We start from the raw sequence: 18,773 nt of genomic DNA, 5'->3' as shown, positions 1-18,773 counted from the left end.
AAAGGACATATTTGATAAATTTAACATAAGTGAAAGAAATGAAAGAGGAGACTGGCTTTTTGAATTCACTATTACCACCAACTACTCTCTGATGAACACCCGATTTAAGTATCACCTACAAAGATTCTATATTTTTTTTGGAAACGTCCTGGAGATACCAAATCGATTACATCTTAATTAATATATATATATATATATATATATATATATATATATATATATATATATATATATATATATATATATATATATATATATATATATATATATATATATAATAGGAGTGGTTCAGGGTCGTATCTTATCTTATCGTATCTTAGGCTTAGAAATGGCAAACACAGGAAACAGGACTTGAGAGCTGAGGGTGCTCCAAACTAACGTGGGAACAGCAAGATTAGCACATGTTCTTGCCGAGGCTGTCGCAGTAAAGAAGAACGTCGATCGAACGAAAGAAAAAAGAAACGAAAGAACGAAAAGAATCTACAATAGGAAGCTGAAAGTGTATGGAATTAAGCCGAAAGAAGGATATGTGATTGTTTGGATGGAGGAGATACGGCTGGTCTGCTGTTATTATTTCTCCAAACGTGATGGCGGCTCAGTACGAGATAAAGATGGACGAGATCATGCAGAAAGTGAGAAACACAGGAGAAGAATACGTAGTGCTGGCAGATTTTAACGCAGAAGCAGCGGAGTGGGGATCTCCCATCACCGACACTCGCGGAAGGATACTGACCGACTGGCTGGGTACTATAGACCTAGTGGTTCTAAACACAGGTCTAGAGCCTACCTTTGTTAGGAGAGGTACGGGTACGCACAACGACGTGATCATGGCGACACAAGGGATAGCGGCGAAAGCAAGAAGCTGGAAGGTTTTGCCAGACTACACCGAAACTAAACATCGGTACATCGGGTTCTCGATAACCCCGGGATATGGTCCACTAACGCAGTCCATGCGTTCGGGACGTCGGAGGGTAGATGCAGCGATGGGAATGACTAAAAAATATACGAGGAGCTGCTTAAATGGACAGTGAGCATAATGCAAGGTCAATCACCGACGGTGGAAAACCTGGAGAGAGTCATTAAAGAAGAGATGAAAGGAATCAAAATAAGTCGCCTACATGTCAACAGGATGCTATGCTGGTGGAATGTGGACATCGAGGTACTAAGAAATGAATGCTAAGCAATGAGAAGAAGGTTAACGAGAGCAAGGGGCAGAGCAGGGATCAACGATGAGGTCATCGAGGAGATGGAGGAAGAGTACCGCGTAAGGAAGAGGGAGCTTTACAGGAAAATCCGTACATAAAAAAGAAGGCACTGCAAAGAGCTGTGTGAAAATCTGGATGAGGATGTTTGGAGTCAGGGATATAAGATCGTCATGAAGAAGTTCCATGCGTACCCTCCTTACGAAATGCCTATGGACAAGAAGCTTGAGGTAACACAAGAGCTCTTTCCGGACGGCAGATGGCATGGTGTATGGAGGGATGAGGGAGCTGAGCGGGCCGTACCCTTTACCATGGATGAAGAGGCATTGGGTCCACTCAAGATGCGAAGGTCTAGGACAAGCGGAGCCTGCATGGCTTCTGGAACACATGAATGCATTGCTGGAAGCACAAACCTATTCTGAGCCTTAGAGGACATCGAGGTTAATACTGCTCCCCAAGGCTAAGAAAAAGTGTCGCCCCATCTGTCTTCTTCCATGCATCGGTAAGCTGTATAAAAGGATGCTGTGAGTACGTATAGACAACATGATTGAGAGATCAGGTGGTTTATCTCTGAGGCAATTTGGTTTTTGTAAAAGCAAAATCAAGATTAATGCAATCGTAAGTATACTTGAAGCATTGTGCAATAGAGAGGATGATCGCTGGGCGATCCTGCTGTTGTTCGATATTAGGAATAAAAATGTTCGATGTTAAGAATTTCGTCAAAAATTATGGCACAGTAGATAAACAAACAAACGGATAGATGAACAAAAATGGATAGAAAATAAGACTGGAAGGTCCTTAATAAACCATATGAAACAATTGACAAAAAGATATTTAGGTTAAATCGAAACCACAATAAATAATGTGATTTTAATTACAATTAAGGTATATTCCCTGATAATAATAGTAGTCACATACGGCTAATTACGAATTTATTGAATATAAATAGTATATAGAAAAAGCAAATCAGTCCTTCGGAATTATTAAAAACATTATAAACTCTTTTTTAAAACCACTACTTTAAAAGTAGAATGGGTTATAATAAAAAACTGCAGTAGCAACTCCAGTTCAGGGCTTAATTAGCATGATGATTCATTCTTAGAATAGTGACCAGAAATTGCAAAACAATATTTTGTTCAGTAACAAGTTGTAACAAGTTCCCAAAATCATTAGTAGAAGCAGAATCTAAACAACATATAAGAAGACTAATTGTTCAAGATAGTGGCTGTATAATTATTAAAAAGGGGAAATGTCAAGGTTGCCAATAGTAACTAATAATTTATCTGTATCATCTCTGTGTGTGTCAAGCGAGAATAAAAAAGTCAGATCTTAAAATTCATTTTGTATAATTTTTAATATAAGAATTTTTCACATTACGAATAGATAAATCATCACATCATATCTAAGAAAAAGAACAAAACAAACATTGGTCCTTAGAGCTTCGGATATTTGTGCTATTCCACGCCATACAACCTACAAGATCCACGTTTGCCGACAACGTTGAACGGGACAGTCGCAGAAATACATCGAGTGCTCCTTTGCCCCAGGCTTCAAGTCAAGTATACAATCCGATTGAACACATACTGACGATTTCACTGGACGGGACATCGAATCATTAAAAATCAGGAAAGTGAGCTTTTGTTCCTTACTTATCTGCCTTTCATTTCAATTTCCTAACTTATACTTCTTCAATCTTGAAATTTATTGTTCATTGTTAGTTTACTTTGACACATAATAGTTAAAACATTTAAATTTAAATTAAAATGGGGGATTTGCCTACGTTAAAAAAGATAAGAGCATCTCTTAAAGCGCGATTAACCTCATTTATTAAATTCATTGATAGGGACTCAACCCAAGGTGAGATGAATGAGCCAACTCGCGCTGAAATTGAATTGCGCATCGAAAACGCGAATAGTATTCATACTCAATATCAAGAAACCCAATTAAAAATAGAGTTTACTGGACGCAATAACTGAGGAAGAAATAAATTACAGAGAAACGTTCGAAACATCATTTTATTCAGTTATAATTAAGGCAAAACAACTGTTGACAACAACCTCAGCTAGTGCCTCCAGTACATCTAGTCCTACTAGTGAACATTTTGCATCCAATCATACATATACAACCTCCAATATAAAACTTCCTTCTATTGAATTGCCAAAATTCAGTGGCAACATAGAAGAATAGTTAGATTTTCATGAATTATTTGATTCGTTAGTTATAAAAAATAATAGTATATCTGAAATACAAAAATTACATTATTTAAGAGCATGCATAACAGGTTCTGCTGAGAGAGTCATTGCTTCTATACCTCTCTCTGCTTCTAATTTTACTGTTACATGGAATCTTTTGGTTGAGAGATATTCTAACAAGGAATTGTTGTTGCATAACCATATTAAAGCCATCTTCAATTTAAAGGCAATCAATAAAGAAGGTTCATTTTCAATCAGAAATTTAATTGATAAATTTTGTAGCAATCTTAGAGCTTTGGAGGCATTAGAACAACCAGTCGAACATTGGGATGGCCTTCTTAAATATATTCTTTTGGAAAAATTAGATTCTGAATCTGTGAAAGAATGGGAGAAGGCCAACAATGTTAAAGTCAGTCAAGTTTCGGACCTCATATATTTCCTAAAAACGAAGGCAGATACTCTAGAAAGATATAATCTAAATAAACCCAATATTCAAGGGATTTCTGTCAATAATCATGTCAAATTCAGGGACAACAGTACCAAGGCTCTTGTAAGTACAAAATCTTCTTTTCTTTCTTGTCCTTTATGCAACCAGCAACACAAACTGGTTCACTGTAGTCAATTTCATTCATTAGACATTCCTGCCCGTATCAATAAAGTACGTAGATTTAAATTATGCTTGAATTGTCTGCATTCTGGACATCAACAAGCTACGTGCAAATATGGCGAATGTAAGAAATGTAACCAGAAACATCATACTCTTCTCCATGAATTTATTGAAAATCCACTAAATCCATTGTCTCAGTTTAATGATCAAGTAGTTGCTTCTCAGAGTAGCCCTCAGACACTTTCTAATACTTCTCAAAATCAACAAATCCTTCTATCAGCGGTTGTTGTCCAAGTTCGTGACCATTTAGGGGTTGCTCATAATTGTAGAGCTCTTTTAGACAGTGGAGCTCAATCTAATTTTATCACATCAAGTTTAGTTGATTTGCTGGGTATTTCAAGGGAGCAGGTTAATATTTCTGTAGTGGGTATCGCTCATGTTTCTTCTAAAATAAATCACAAATGCAATATTGTTATTAACTCTTTACAATCTATATATTCTTTCCCCCTAGAGTGTTTAATCATTCCACAAATATGTGGATAACTTCCAGTTTGTCAAATTGATGCATCTTCGTTGCCCATACCTGCAAATATTCGTTTATCAGACCCAAATTTTCATACTCCTTCGGAAGTAAATATTCTGATCAGTGCTAGTATTTTTTGGGACCTGCTATGTGTGGGTCAGGTCAAGTTAGGTCCTTAAAAACCCATACTTCAGCAAACTAGATTAGGGTGGATCATTTCTGGTCCTTTAATAAATACCAGGGTGCATAGTCAGCAATCTACCATATGTGGATTATCACACAATATCGAAACTGACGGGCTTTCTAGGTTTTGGGAGATTGAGGAGTGCTCAGGTACTAAACTTCAGTCTTCAGAAGAGTTATTGTGCGAGGAGCAATTCAAATCAATCTTTAGGAGAAATTTGGATGGTCGGTTCATTGTGTCCATTCCTTTTAAGTTACAGGTTGACTCTTTGGGAGAATCCAGATCAATAGCTCAAAGAAGGTTCTATATCTTAGAAAAAAGGCTTCTTAATGATCCTATCATGAACGAGCAGTACGTTGCATTTATGGAGGAATACTTGTCTTTAGGCCACATGTCAAGAGTTACTGATTGTACTTTGCCAGTACATAGTTATTACTTTCAGGACAGTCTCACTACAAAACTCAGAGTAGTGTTCGATGGTTCCTGTCCGTCATCATCTGGTCATTCGCTCAACGAGCTTCAGATGGTAGGTCCCGTCATGCAGAATGATTTGATATCTATCCTGTTGAGATTTAGAAGGTATCTATTTGTTGCATCTGCGGACATTGCCAAAATGTACCGCCAAATTCTTATTGATGATACTAAACGGTGTCTCCAAAGAATCTTATGGAGAAATCATCCGAAAGATCCTCTTCATTCATATGAATTAAATACAGTTACTTATGGCTCTACGTCAAGTAGTTATCTAGCCACTAGATGTCTCTATCAGCTATCATTAGAGCATTCTGATACATTCCCTCAAGCTTCTAAAAGCATAGCTGAAGACTTCTATGTTGACGACTTGTTAACTGGTTCTGATTCGTTAGAGGACTTAATCCTTAATTGTAAACAAGTCTCTAAAATTCTTTCAAAAGGTTGCTTCCCACTTAGAAAGTGGACGTCAAACAATTCTTCATTTCTTAAGTCCATCCAGGAATCTATTTCATTAGACACTCCCTTCCTTTTTGGTGCCAATGAAAACACAAAGACACTTGGGTTACAATGGTGCCCTAGTTTAGATTTATTGTCCTATTCTATTGATTCAAATCTTACTCCCAAAATTATCACTAAAAGATCAATACTTTCTGGTATTGCTCAAATATTCGACCCTTTAGGTCTCTTAAGTCCATCAATCATTAAAGTCAAAATCCTTATGCAACTCCTTTGGTTAGAGAAGTTAGACTGGGATGAAGGAGTGCCATTGCATATTCAGTCTGAGTGGTTATCTTTCAGAGATCAGTTGCATGAGTTAAATAAATTGCAAATTCAAAGAAATGTAGTTCTCCCTAATTCTGTTCTTATTGAAATGCACGGATTCTGTGACGCAAGCGAAGTTGCTTATGGCACAGCCATATATATTCGCAGTGTTGATGAAAAGGGTAACATTTTTATAAATTTACTTTGTGCTAAAAGCAAAGTAGCACCTGTAAAGAAGCTGAGCGTACCTCGCCTGGAACTTAGCGGAGCTTTGATCTTATCACGTCTTTCTAAAATGGTTACTACTTCTTTGAATATTCAGTTCAATAAGATTTTTCTGTGGTCTGACTCAACCATTACCTTGGGCTGGATAAAAACTTCGTTACATGTACTAAAAACTTTCGTTGGTAATCGTGTTTCAGAAATTCAGTCCAACACAGATCCCGAAAATTGGAGACATGTACCTACTGATTGTAATCCTGCTGATTTACTCTCTCGAGGAATTGAACCTCAGGTTCTAAGCTCTTGTTCATTTTGGTGGCACGGCCCATCATTCTTGCTAGATTCTCCTGAAACTTGGCCAGTTCAAGTATCTTTTGATAAAGAAAAACTTCCAGAGTTTAAAACTATTAGCAACCAATTTATGATAGTTTCGTCTACTCCATTCTTTGATTTTAAAAAATATTCGAGTTTTTCAACCTTGGTAAGGTCAGTGGCTTACTCTTTGCGTTTCTACTACAATTCTCAACGAAAGAACAATGCCACTCGTGTTTTGGGGCATTTAACCACGCAGGAGATTAACATGTCTACCCTTACTCTAGTTAAGTTGGTACAAGCTGAAGGTTTCCCATCTAAGATTCAGTGCTTAAGAAGAGGTAATGCAGTTTCTTATAAAAGCAGAATCTTATCACTTAATCCCTTTTTAGATCCAGAAGGATTACTCAGGGTCGGTGGTAGATTAAGTAATTCAAACTTTTCTTATCAAAAGAAACATCCTATTCTAATTCAATCTAATCATAAGTTTACTCTTCTGTTTTTCCATCAAGAGCATTTCAAGCTGTGCCATGCAGGACCTCAACATCTCCTAGCTCACGTGCGTGAGAAATATTGGCCTTTGCATGGAAAATCATTGGCTAGGAGAAAGGTTCGCGAATGCTTGCGTTGCTGTCGCTTCAATCCCGATCAAGTTAATTCCATCATGGGAGATCTTCGCCAATCAAGAGTCACCCCCTCATTTCCATTTGCTGTTACAGGAGTTGATTATGCTGGTCCATTTGCCCTCAGAACTAGTCGTCATAGGGGTGCTTCTTCATATAAAGGTTATATTAGTTTATTTGTTTGCCTATCGACAAAGGCCATTCATTTAGAGGTGGTAACGGATCTTTCCACCGAAACCTTTATGGCGACAATAAAACGATTTATAGCTAGAAGGGGCAAACCATGTCAGATGATGAGTGATAACGGAACCACATTTGTGGGTGCCAACAATTCTTTGTTGGAATTGGGTAAATTTTTGAAAACCAATGGTAATAAATTCCCTGATATGTGTGCTAAATCTGATATAAATTGGAAGTTCATACCGGCTCATTCTCCTCATTTTGGCGGTCTCTGGGAGGCTGGAGTCAAATCGGTGAAGACTAACCTCAAACGAGTTATGACAGATACGAAATTAGATTATGAAAGATTTGTTACATTACTAACTCAGATTGAAGGAGTATTAAATTCTCGTCATTTGAGTGCCTTGTCTTCTAACACTTCTGATCTTTTGCCTTTGACACCAGCTCACTTCCTCATTGGAAGAGCCATGGATTCCGTTCCAGAAATAAATCTATCAAACTCATCCATTACCAGTTTGTCTAGATTCCAGCAGTTGCAGCAACTTCGCCATCATTTTTGGAAACGTTGGTCTCTGCAATACATCTCCGAATTGCAAGAACGGAAGAAATGGAAAGTCAACCAATCTAAAATTCAGACTGACACACTCGTCCTCATCAAAGAAAGAAATTTACCTACTTTAAACTGGTGTCTTGGGCGCGTAGAACTTTTGCATCCCGGCGCTGATGGAGTTACACGAGTGGTTACCATAAGAACTTCAAAAGGACTTATAAAGCGAGCTGTTACAAACATTTGTTCACTTCCGGTTCCTAGTGATCAAAGTGAAGGTGCAATCACGCCTTAAGTTCTAGAACTGTTAATGCGTCTTAGTTAAAGAACATTTGTTTGATTTTTAAACTTAAAAGGTTATAATAATTATTGAAGATGTATTTGTTTATTTTTTATTGCATGTAATGCATTTCCTCATTTACTTGCTTACCTGTTAAATTGAAAGCGATCCTTTCAAGGTGGGGGGCATGTTCAAGATAGTGGCTGTATAATTATTAAAAAGGGGAAATGTCAAGGTTGCCAATAGTAACTAATAATTTATCTGTATCATCTCTGTGTGTGTCAAGCGAGAATAAAAAAGTCAGATCTTGAAATTCATTTTGTATAATTTTTAATATAAGAATTTTTCACATTACGAATAGATAAATCATCACATCATATCTAAGAAAAAGAACAAAACAAACACTAATTACAATTCAGTATTAATTTCAAGAATTAATCAATTAATTTCATGAAATATGTCTAAAGGATGTATCTCAAAGTTTAATTCTTATTTATAAAATCATTAGCAAAAAAAACTAATTGTTTATGGATCCGCTGTAGTCTAGGAACGCGGAAAAAATAATTTATATCCCTAAGGCCGATGCTTGCACCAGATGTTTGATTCGTCAACTGCGTTTACCTGATATCGAGGGGTTCGAGCGAAAACCCGATAAATGACAAAATTATGAAATCCGGTATTTTTATTTCTTCTGTATTAAAAACACGTCTTCTATCACTGAAAATTTTTTTAAATTGATATTAACATTTTTAAGCACAATAATTGATAAAAACCAAACATGGTAAAAACCGTTAACTCATATTTTTAAATAATACCAACCCGATAATATAACTTTACTAATAAAAATACTTTGAAGTAAACATATTTATAATATGAGAATCCGGTAGAATCATTTATCTTCTTTTCCTGTGTAAAGTTACTAATTTTATTAGAAATATTTCTGAATTAAAAACAGATAATTAATTTTATCGGAAATTGAAATTCATAATAAATGTCTGAACTATAAAATCAGTTCTAGGAAAAATAAGCTAGAACAACTTAACTGCTTTCTTTTTAAAAGAAATTCACAAGTTAAGATTTTAAAAATATATAAATACATTTATCGGATATGAAGATTACAAAGCTGTTAATTTTAACAAAATATATTCATGCGAAAATCCAATAAAGAATTTTATACTATGATACTTTATTAAATTTCAGCACATTTTTGTCCTGCGAAAACCCAGTAAACCAATTTTAGGTTACACGAAGTACAATGATTTACCTTTTTGGGTCGGTAGTTCTGATTAGTTCACTCATGTCTGGACATTATTACGGACGTTGCGTTCTCTAACAAAAGTATAGTTTGATTTAATTTGACGATACTACTTCTTTATTTGGAGGTGATTATTCTGACGTAGATCCAAACTACTGCACAGAGTCATCTTTGGATTCTAAAGATATTGGCGTATCTGAAAATGATCTCGTAAACCAAAAAAAAAGTTCAACGTAAGAAAATTTTATACTCTGAGACGTCTACATCTTTAGTGACATTAATAATTGAAGGCATTTTAGCAACAGTACTGTGTAAGGTAACAAAGCCAAAAAGGTGGCGTAAAAATAATCCCGCTGAATGGAAATTGAATATTGCGAAAAAAAGACAGTCAGAGGGGAGCACATATATAACGAAAAACAAAATCAGAGCTCAACCAGCAAGTCAATTGTGATAAATGTAAATTTAAGTGTACTGAAAAGTTTTCTGAAGATTATAGAAACAAACTCTGTAGAAATTACTGGAGTCTAGATTTTAAATCTAGAAAAAATTTTATTTTGCGCAATATAACTGTAAAACAAATTAGGACTAGACTTGTCCTTAAAACTTCCAAAAGAAAGGAACGAAAATTTAGCAAGAAAGTTTCTTTCCACTAGCTAACAACGAACGGATTCCAGTGTGCCAAAAGTTTTTTACAAAAACGTTGTGTATATCCCCAGATGTTATAATAAATGCTGTAGCTAACAGTTATTCTACTGGTTGCTATTCTAAAGAAGATAATCGCGGAAAACAGGAACCAGTTAACAAAACAAAGGCTGAAGATGTTCTATTTGTTAAAAGTCATATTGAATCCTTTCCGGTTATGGAATCTCATTATACCCGAAAGGATACCATTAGAAAATACTTACATTCCACTCTAAATATCAAAAAAATGTACCAGCTTTACTTAGATATCTGCATCGAAAATAATAGAGACCCTGTTGCTTTACGTAAATATCGATCTATTTTTTGTGAAGAGTATAATCTAAGTTTTTCACGCCCAAAGAGGACCAGTGTCTTATCTGTGCCAAATATGCTAAGGCTGATCTAGAGCAGAGAAAAAACCTTGAAATAATCTACGAAGAACATAGAAAAAGAAACGAAATTTTTCAGGCCGCTAAAAGAATAGATTAAGACAAAGCAAATAAAATAAAGACAAGACATTTATGTCTGTAACATTGGATTTACAAGCAATTTTACAAATACCCAAAGGATCTATTAGTCAATTATACTATCGTAGAAAATTGGTAGTATACAATCTTACTATTTGGGAATCACCGCTACCCAATACCGCACATTGCTTGTGCTGGAATGAAATCAATGGCAAAAAGGGTAGTTCTAAAATCGTAACTTGTATGTATTACTATTTAAGTGAATGCTTAAGAACTGAGGTTAAGCATGTAACAATTTTTTCAGATACTTGTGGCGGTCAAAACCGTAATCAGTTTATAGCCGTACTGCTGTTGTGGATCGTACAAAATATTGACCAATTGGAAATTATAGAACAATAGTTCTTAAAAGCAGGACATACTTATATGGAAGTGGATTCTATGCACTCGGCAATAGAATCTGCAAGTAAACATGTAAATGTAACTTGCATGAATGACTGGAAAAATATATTTCAAACAGCAAGAAAACAGAAAATGAAGACAGTAGACAATGTGAAACATAATATAGGCCCATAAAAGGTAAAAGAAATAAAATATAATGAATTTTTAGATTTAAAGTCACTTTCAGCAAATATATTGCAAAACAGAACAGTAGATTCTGACGGTAATACTGTGCAGTGGTTAAAAATCAAGCTACTAAAATATATTAAAGGTGAAAGAAGGAAAATTTTTTTCAACTACGATCTCTCAGAATAATTAAAGTGTTTAAACATATCAGAAGATATGGTTTGAATTAAAAAAAAAAAAAAAAAAAGGATTTAATAAAGATGTGCCAAGAAAACATTTTTCCGGAAGAGCTGCATGCTTGGATATCAAGTTTAAAAATAGGGAATAATGTCGTAATTATTATTTGTTTTATTTGAATAAAATACAGTTTATTTTTATTTTATAATTAACAAAATTAAAAATAAAAACCAATAAAATCAAATGTTGTACTCATCCAGCGAGGAAAAACCCGATAAATATCATGTTTTATTTTTTTTGTAAATACCTTTTAATAAGTTAAACTAAAAATAAATTATTCTAACTAAACATTAAATTCTCTACTGTTTGGCTTTAACTAATATTTGAAACAACTTCCTATGACGATTTTAAAGCCTCTTCAATGTTACGAAAATCTTTAATCGCGATTATCTCCGAACAATGATTTTGTTAGTTATCGGGTTTTCGCTCGAACCCCTCGATATATTTATTATATCTGTCTCCTCATGACACAGATATCACCACGTCTAGAAGAAATAATTTGACAGAAGACCTTTTTTGCTTGTATTAACATTGAAAATAATTCGAAAGAGAGATACTATCACACAGGTGTGGCTTCTATTTAGATAATGATCGTATTAAATAAAGCTAATTTGCTATCTCAATTTCATATCGAATGTCCTTAAAACAATGTGCAGTTATAAGTGAAATACTGGATGCATGTTTGATTTAATGTTGATAAAAACTAGTACACGATTCCCATTCTAGATCAAAGACATTTTGCAACCTTCTTGTTATTGGCTGTTAATGACAAACAAAGGAAATACAAAAACGTAGGCAACCTTAAAAATCGAACACAAAAACCATATAAAAGGTTACCAAACTCACGTTATAAAAATCGTTTCTTTGTTTTTCAATTTTGTAAACTCTATTCATGATAAATTGATCAGATAAACGAAAAATAATATCGCCATTGATATTGATTAATTTTTTATTATATATATTTATATATATATATATATATATATATATATATATATATATAAGATATGACGTATGTTCGTTACTACTACAGGTTATTATAGTAATACTAATTATGAAATCATTTAAATTGAAAAAAAACTTTTCTGATATTTATTGAAAGTAATTAGACAGAAAAAATTAATGTATAACAACTATGCCAATATTATATTTGTAAAGTTTTAATGGTGTATTGTTTTAACTAAATAAATTTTATTTACAAGCCGATATAAGAAATATTTTTAAATTTATGAGAAACCATACTAAAAGCTCCGTTATGGCAAGCAAAATATTTAATTTGGTGGAACCGGAGACCTGAGAATGCATAGTAAATGATAGTATGCGAAACCGGTCGTCCGTAGTAGAATAAATTAATTGAAAGTCTTTTTTCTAATTTCTAATTTCTCTTTATCTAAATTGAAATGGACTCGCATAGACATCATATTTAAGATTTGGAATTATAATAATTGTTCTATGCATATGTGGGTTTGCTAACTTTTTACAGGTAACTATGACTCTACTCGGGTATCGTCAAGTGATCTCTCCACTTATATATCGAACTGTTTGCCCACTAAGTTAATATCGTTCTGTGTCATGAACTTATCGTTGTTTTTATTATTCGTTTGATTTTATTACAATAGTTCCAATCATCGTGGAACGACAATTTTGCAGACGAAAACGGTAGTCCAGAATTTTTGCACTGTTAGTATTCAACGATTAGACCCGGAGATGAGTTACCAATCCCACTGCTAAACTACTGCAACCGTTTTGAAAGTCCCCAATTTTTGTAGTGAAAGAGTACTTTATCTTCGGTTGTATTCATTAGCTTTGTAAGGTGCATGACCGAGTGAACGCTAATGACATTGTCTAACGGAAAAAGATACGAGATTAAGGCTCTGAGTTGGTCGTTGTATATCTACATATACCCTATTGCGTACCTTCTGTATATGCGATAAGAGATAACCTCAGTTGGCCAGTAAAGTAGATAAAAACCACAGAAAACATCCCCTCAAGCTGCTGATAGCACAGAGTAGAGAAAAACTTGTGAGACAAGAAGTTTCTTGGTAGCTAATAATACACTCTCTCTGGTTATTAGGGGTTAACCAGATTTCGTTATCCTCCTTTAGGCATGGACGATTCTGTCGGAAGTGACCATTCACTCCTTAGCTTTTCGTGGAATAAAAATGTACCAAAAACAAAAAATCATGAATACGATTAAGATAAGAAAGTTAAAATATCTTGGCCACGTTATGAGAGGGGATAAATATGTGTTGCTACAAACCATAATGCAGCGAAAAATACAGGGAAAACGAAGTATTGGAAGTAGACGCATATCCTGGCTCAACAATCTGAGAAAGTGGTATAATTGCAGTTCCGTCGACTTGTTCAGAGCTGCAATCTCAAAATTGAAAATAGCTGTGATGATTGCCAACCTTCTTAGAGGAGACGGTACCTAAAGAAGGAGAAGAACAACAAATAAACAAAACAGACAAGAAAGGGGAATAATGTAGCCATACTCATGAAAACTAGGAAAATATTTAACTAGATCCCGTTCCAGGCCATACTTTCGAGGATCGAGTGAAAGTGCGGAGAATTAGTTAGAAATCCGTGTTGAAACTCAGCAGGAACCAAAAGTTTTATTTTACATGAAAAATTTATAAAAAAAAAACACAAATAATTGGAGGATGTAAAATATTAAAAAATGCATTCAGGTCATAAATTAAAAAAAATGTGTTCTTGTAATACAAAAAACTGTGATACACTACAAAAAATTTTAAGAACACAAAGGCTGCTGTTGATGTAATGAAATTTAGAAAATATTATAACAAAAAGGACTTTATGGAGATTAGTAAGATTGGATATAAGCTGAACTTCAAATTCGACAAAAAAGGTATACTAGACAAACAAAAAAAGCAAAGGAAGGACACCATTTTAATCAAATTAAATGTGTCTCAGATAACAACAAGATATTATTGCTTGAAAGACATAACGCTTGATGAAAGTATATTTGGATAGTTCAGTGACTTGATGAACTGTCAGTATTTAATAAATTTTACTTCCTCCTCGAGTTAGTCAGTTGGCAGGCACTAACCAGTGGGCAAAATCGTCCTCCTTTCGACCAGGGAAAATGTATGTTCCCTTTAGGTGAAATTATATAACATCGACCAAGTGTCAGTAGTTTATCACATTTAAACATGATTGTCATAACTATTATTATGAAACGGTCAAGTTAGAGACATATCATCAAGGTTATTCCAGCCCTTAAAGACTATGTTTGGCAGAGAGTTCTATCTTGATTTTGTAGAAAAGTTCTCCTTTTTAAGTTTAAACTGGTGACCTCTGAGATGATTATCTTGATTTATGGTAAACATTTCATCGAGATTTCCAAAATTGAATTTTAATATTTTAAATGTGAAATTCTAATATTTCGTTGGTGGTTACCAACATCATCAGGGAATGCTACAATTTATTTACATGAGAAATCAGTCTTAATAATATGATTTATACTTACAATGCGAGGATAATGCCATACCGATAGCTGGTCATCATTTTAAAAAATTACAAACACATAAACCATGAAAAATTATACAAAAACAAACATACATAAGTGTTATTGTAAAAACATGGGCTATTTTCATCTGTGATGAATTTACATTTTATTTTATGACTATAAATAATCTTAACCACATGTTTAGTTCACTAGCGTTTGAAGAATATAACCTTCAAAAACTAAAAACTTCTTCTTTTCTCTGTATAGGCCAAGAAGGTTTTGTGGCCATTGTATTGGCTTAATGTTTTAGCTCACATATTAGGTACTTTATTTGAGCAATATTAAAGTTGATTTAACAAAAAGTGACAATTTATAATTTGTTTAAAAAAGAAAGAAATGATTTATCGCCTCACAAAACTTTAAACATAATGTGAAAGAATTTTGATTGTTAATTTTTTTTTTGTGTTTATGTTATAAAATATCAAGAAATTTAATTTTATTGTTTTTTTTTTTTTGTTTTCTTAAAAAGTCTATTATATATTATGTAACAAATGACTTCATCTTATACCAAATAAGTCAGGTGTCAGCTTGGGGATTAGCGCGGGATTTTTGGTGCGAATGTTTCTGACAGTAAGATTTTGATTGACGGGTGAAGTAGATGATATTTTCTTTATGAGAGGTCTTCAAGTCGAATGTAGTCGTATTCCGCATCTCGTTTATTAAGACAATTTGGCCTTTTTTCAATTTATATGACTTGGGGGGCTATTGTTCCGGAGTTTTCAAAATTAATTTTGTGACCTGTATGAAGATGGTGTTTACCTAGAGCTAAAATTAAGTCGAAATTGCGAACAGAAATGAAATGTTCATAAATCCTATTTCGGATTCTATGATTTGTTTGGCCTATATAGGATCGGGGGCAGTCTGCACAAGGAATTTCATAAACTCCGTGTTGTTCATTTGAAATGTTGTCTTTGATTGATTGGACAACAGATGAAAATTTGTATTGGCGGGTAAATATTGTCTTTATTCCTCTTGATTTTAGAATTTTGTCGATTTTGTTAGCAAAACCTTTAATGAAGGGAAAAAAACCTTTCGTATGATAACGATCTAAGTCTTTGGAGATCTAAGAGTTGGCATGCAAGTAACGACTAATATGGGTGGTTCGTAGCCAACATGTGGTTTTGAGCATTGATGTGGATAGTGCTCGGGTCTCGAAGTCTTCCATAAAGATCCATAAGTCTTATACATATATATATATATATATATATATATATATATATTTATCAACCCTATCACCCACTTTTTTTTATTTTACAAGCATACCTTTTACGATTGTCATAAAACAAGCGTTAGCATCTTAGTAAAAATCGTTTTAAATTTAAGTATATAAATTTATATGCCAGTTTTTTAATATTCTTTACTATATTTGGTTCAGTAATAAAACTGTTCACAAAAACTTTATAAGATCACGATTTAAATACATAAACCACGAGTTTCTTCTGAATATAAAAAGTTCATAATATTATTTTATGCATAATATAAACCGCAACGTACGCGATATTTTGTTGATTATGACTGTTACGTATATTTCAGTTTAGTTGTGATAAAAGGACAGGAGCTGCCACTCATGTACTTGGTAAATTATATAAAATATAAAGTATGCAGTTGTCACATAAGCTACGCTATGCAAAATTATTTACTTAGTGTCTATATTATATATATATATATATATATATATATATATATATATATATATATATATATATATATATATATATATATATATGTATGTATACATCGAGAATATACTACATATTGAGTTGTAAGTTATGAACTATTGACACTTGTATATCTTATTGACTAATTATTGACTTAAAAACTAATGGAGTAGTCGACTTCTTTTTTTTATTTGCCAACCTGAATGACCGATTAAACCTCTGAATACACGAGTTGAATATGTATATATATATATATATGTATATATATATATATATATATATATATATATATATATATATATATATTATATGTATGTATATTGCAAAAGATACGACCGTTGATTAAATTTAAAGTTGATGTACGAAAGTACGTAGTTGATGTACGAAAACAAGCCACATTTGAAATTATGACATCCTACAACGGATATAAAACAATCAAAAATATTAGTGTGGTTTGATCCTTGAAACCTGAAAGAGCTCAATCCAACATTCAAGTGAAGCCATCGGTCAAAATTAAATGAACAATAGTGCTCTTTTACAGTTTTTCTTGTATTTTTTGTTTCTTTTTTCTCGTTTAGTTAGTAACTTTTAATGTTAAGTTATCGTAGAGTTTTTATAACATCTAGAAAAAACTTACAAATTGTTTTTGTAAGTATGAACCCTGTTCGTTGTTTACTTATATTCTAAGATCTTTTCTCCGACACGCAAAATTGGCACCATTATAGTTTTTGACGAAATTCCCCTGGTTTTTTTTTAACGAAAAATGAAACTGACATTTGCCAGATATTGTTAGAATATTTCAACAATATTAAAGCCTTCAAGTAGTTGTATTAGGTCGTTTCTGTTTGTTATGTCAGAAGTGTATATTATTATCTTGCTTGTGTCAATTATTAGCAATTTCAAGACGTCTTTGGTTTCAAAAATTGTCTTTGTCGCTCTTATTTAGAAGACAATATGTAAAGTTTGCGTAGCTAAGAGATACGGAGTTTTACACAGTATAGTGCAACGTGTCTTTGCTCGTTTTAAATAGATAGAAGCTTACACTCGACGTCCTGGAACAGGACACAGAGACGAACTATTCATCGGAATGACCGTTTTATAGAGTCTTTAGTACCAAGAAATAATCGTTTAACTGCTATAGAGGTTAAAAACAGTCTTTACATATTAAAAACGTAAATGTTAGTTAATGAAACTTAGGAACACGGTTAAATGAGGTTAATCTGAATGCTCGGAGACCCGCTACAGAACTAGAACTTTCCAGGAAACATCGTGTAGCTAGATTACACTTAGCGTACGAGCATCGCTATTGGAATACAGATGACTGGATAAATGTGACGTTTGCCGATGACTGCAGATTTTGTAAAAGTTGCCAGGGTGATCAAGGATGAGTCTGGATAAGAGATGTTATACTATATTCCGAGTGCACCTTAAGTTTTCAAAGGGTTCAGTTATTGGTGTAAACTGGTATATCTTCGGAGACATATACAAAATTGTACGTTGTCCGTAAGCATTTTTTGACCGCTTTTAGGTAAATCAATAAGATACTGCAAAAGTATGTTGTCCTATGTGCACTATTTATTTAAGAAAAGTTCACACTGATGCATGACAATACCCCTATTGTCTCGGTAACAGAAACAATAGGGGAGATTGACTTGTACAATTCTGCATAGAGACTAACCTGTTAATAGCTAATGCCTTCTTCAAACAACATCCTATAAGGCTATACACTTAGAAATCACCTGCAGACAGGAAAGCTAAAATTGTTAAGAATCAAATTGATTTCATATTGCTTGATAAAAACTTTAAGAAATACATAAAATCTTCTAAAAATAACCTGGAGCTGACATTTATAGCGATCACAACCCAGTTATGGTAGATTTTAGATGAAAAAGATTCCTGAAAGGAACAATGAAACATGTATCAAGGTTTAGAAAGAAAAAGAAAGAGAACTTATTACAGACAGACGATAAAGTAACATTAACTGCTCTTTTATATCATGTACATAAATAATATACAATAAGAATTCACCGGGTTCACCAAAAATCACAGAAACGGAAATGGATAATGCAAGAGATTATGAGCCTCATAAACGTAAGACGAAAATATAAAACAAACCCTGTATAATAAAAAATAATAAATAAAAGCATTAGAAAAAACTATAGAGAAGCTAAAGAAAATTGGATGTCAACAAAATACCTAGAAATTAAACAATTTCAGGAATGGTATGGCACCTTTATTGTCCATAAATAAGTACATGAACAAATGACACGTAGA

At 33.5% G+C, this 18,773-nt stretch overlaps 1 protein-coding gene across 1 annotated transcript; it reads left to right on the top strand.

The window, feature by feature from the left end:
* Positions 1-587: 587 nt before the first annotated feature.
* LOC140444360 (uncharacterized) lies at positions 588-8,123 on the top strand. The gene is made up of 3 exons (XM_072536110.1): positions 588-1,027; positions 3,677-4,409; positions 4,719-8,123. Exons 1-3 carry the CDS (start codon positions 588-590, stop codon positions 8,121-8,123), a joined length of 4,578 nt encoding a protein of 1,525 aa, XP_072392211.1.
* Positions 8,124-18,773: the final 10,650 nt, after the last annotated feature.

The sequence above is a fragment of the Diabrotica undecimpunctata genome, chromosome 6, assembly GCF_040954645.1.
Source record: "Diabrotica undecimpunctata isolate CICGRU chromosome 6, icDiaUnde3, whole genome shotgun sequence".
Lineage (NCBI taxonomy): Eukaryota > Metazoa > Arthropoda > Insecta > Coleoptera > Chrysomelidae > Diabrotica > Diabrotica undecimpunctata.
Note: the sequence above shows the minus strand (reverse complement) of the source record. Positions and strands in the feature narration are given on the sequence as shown.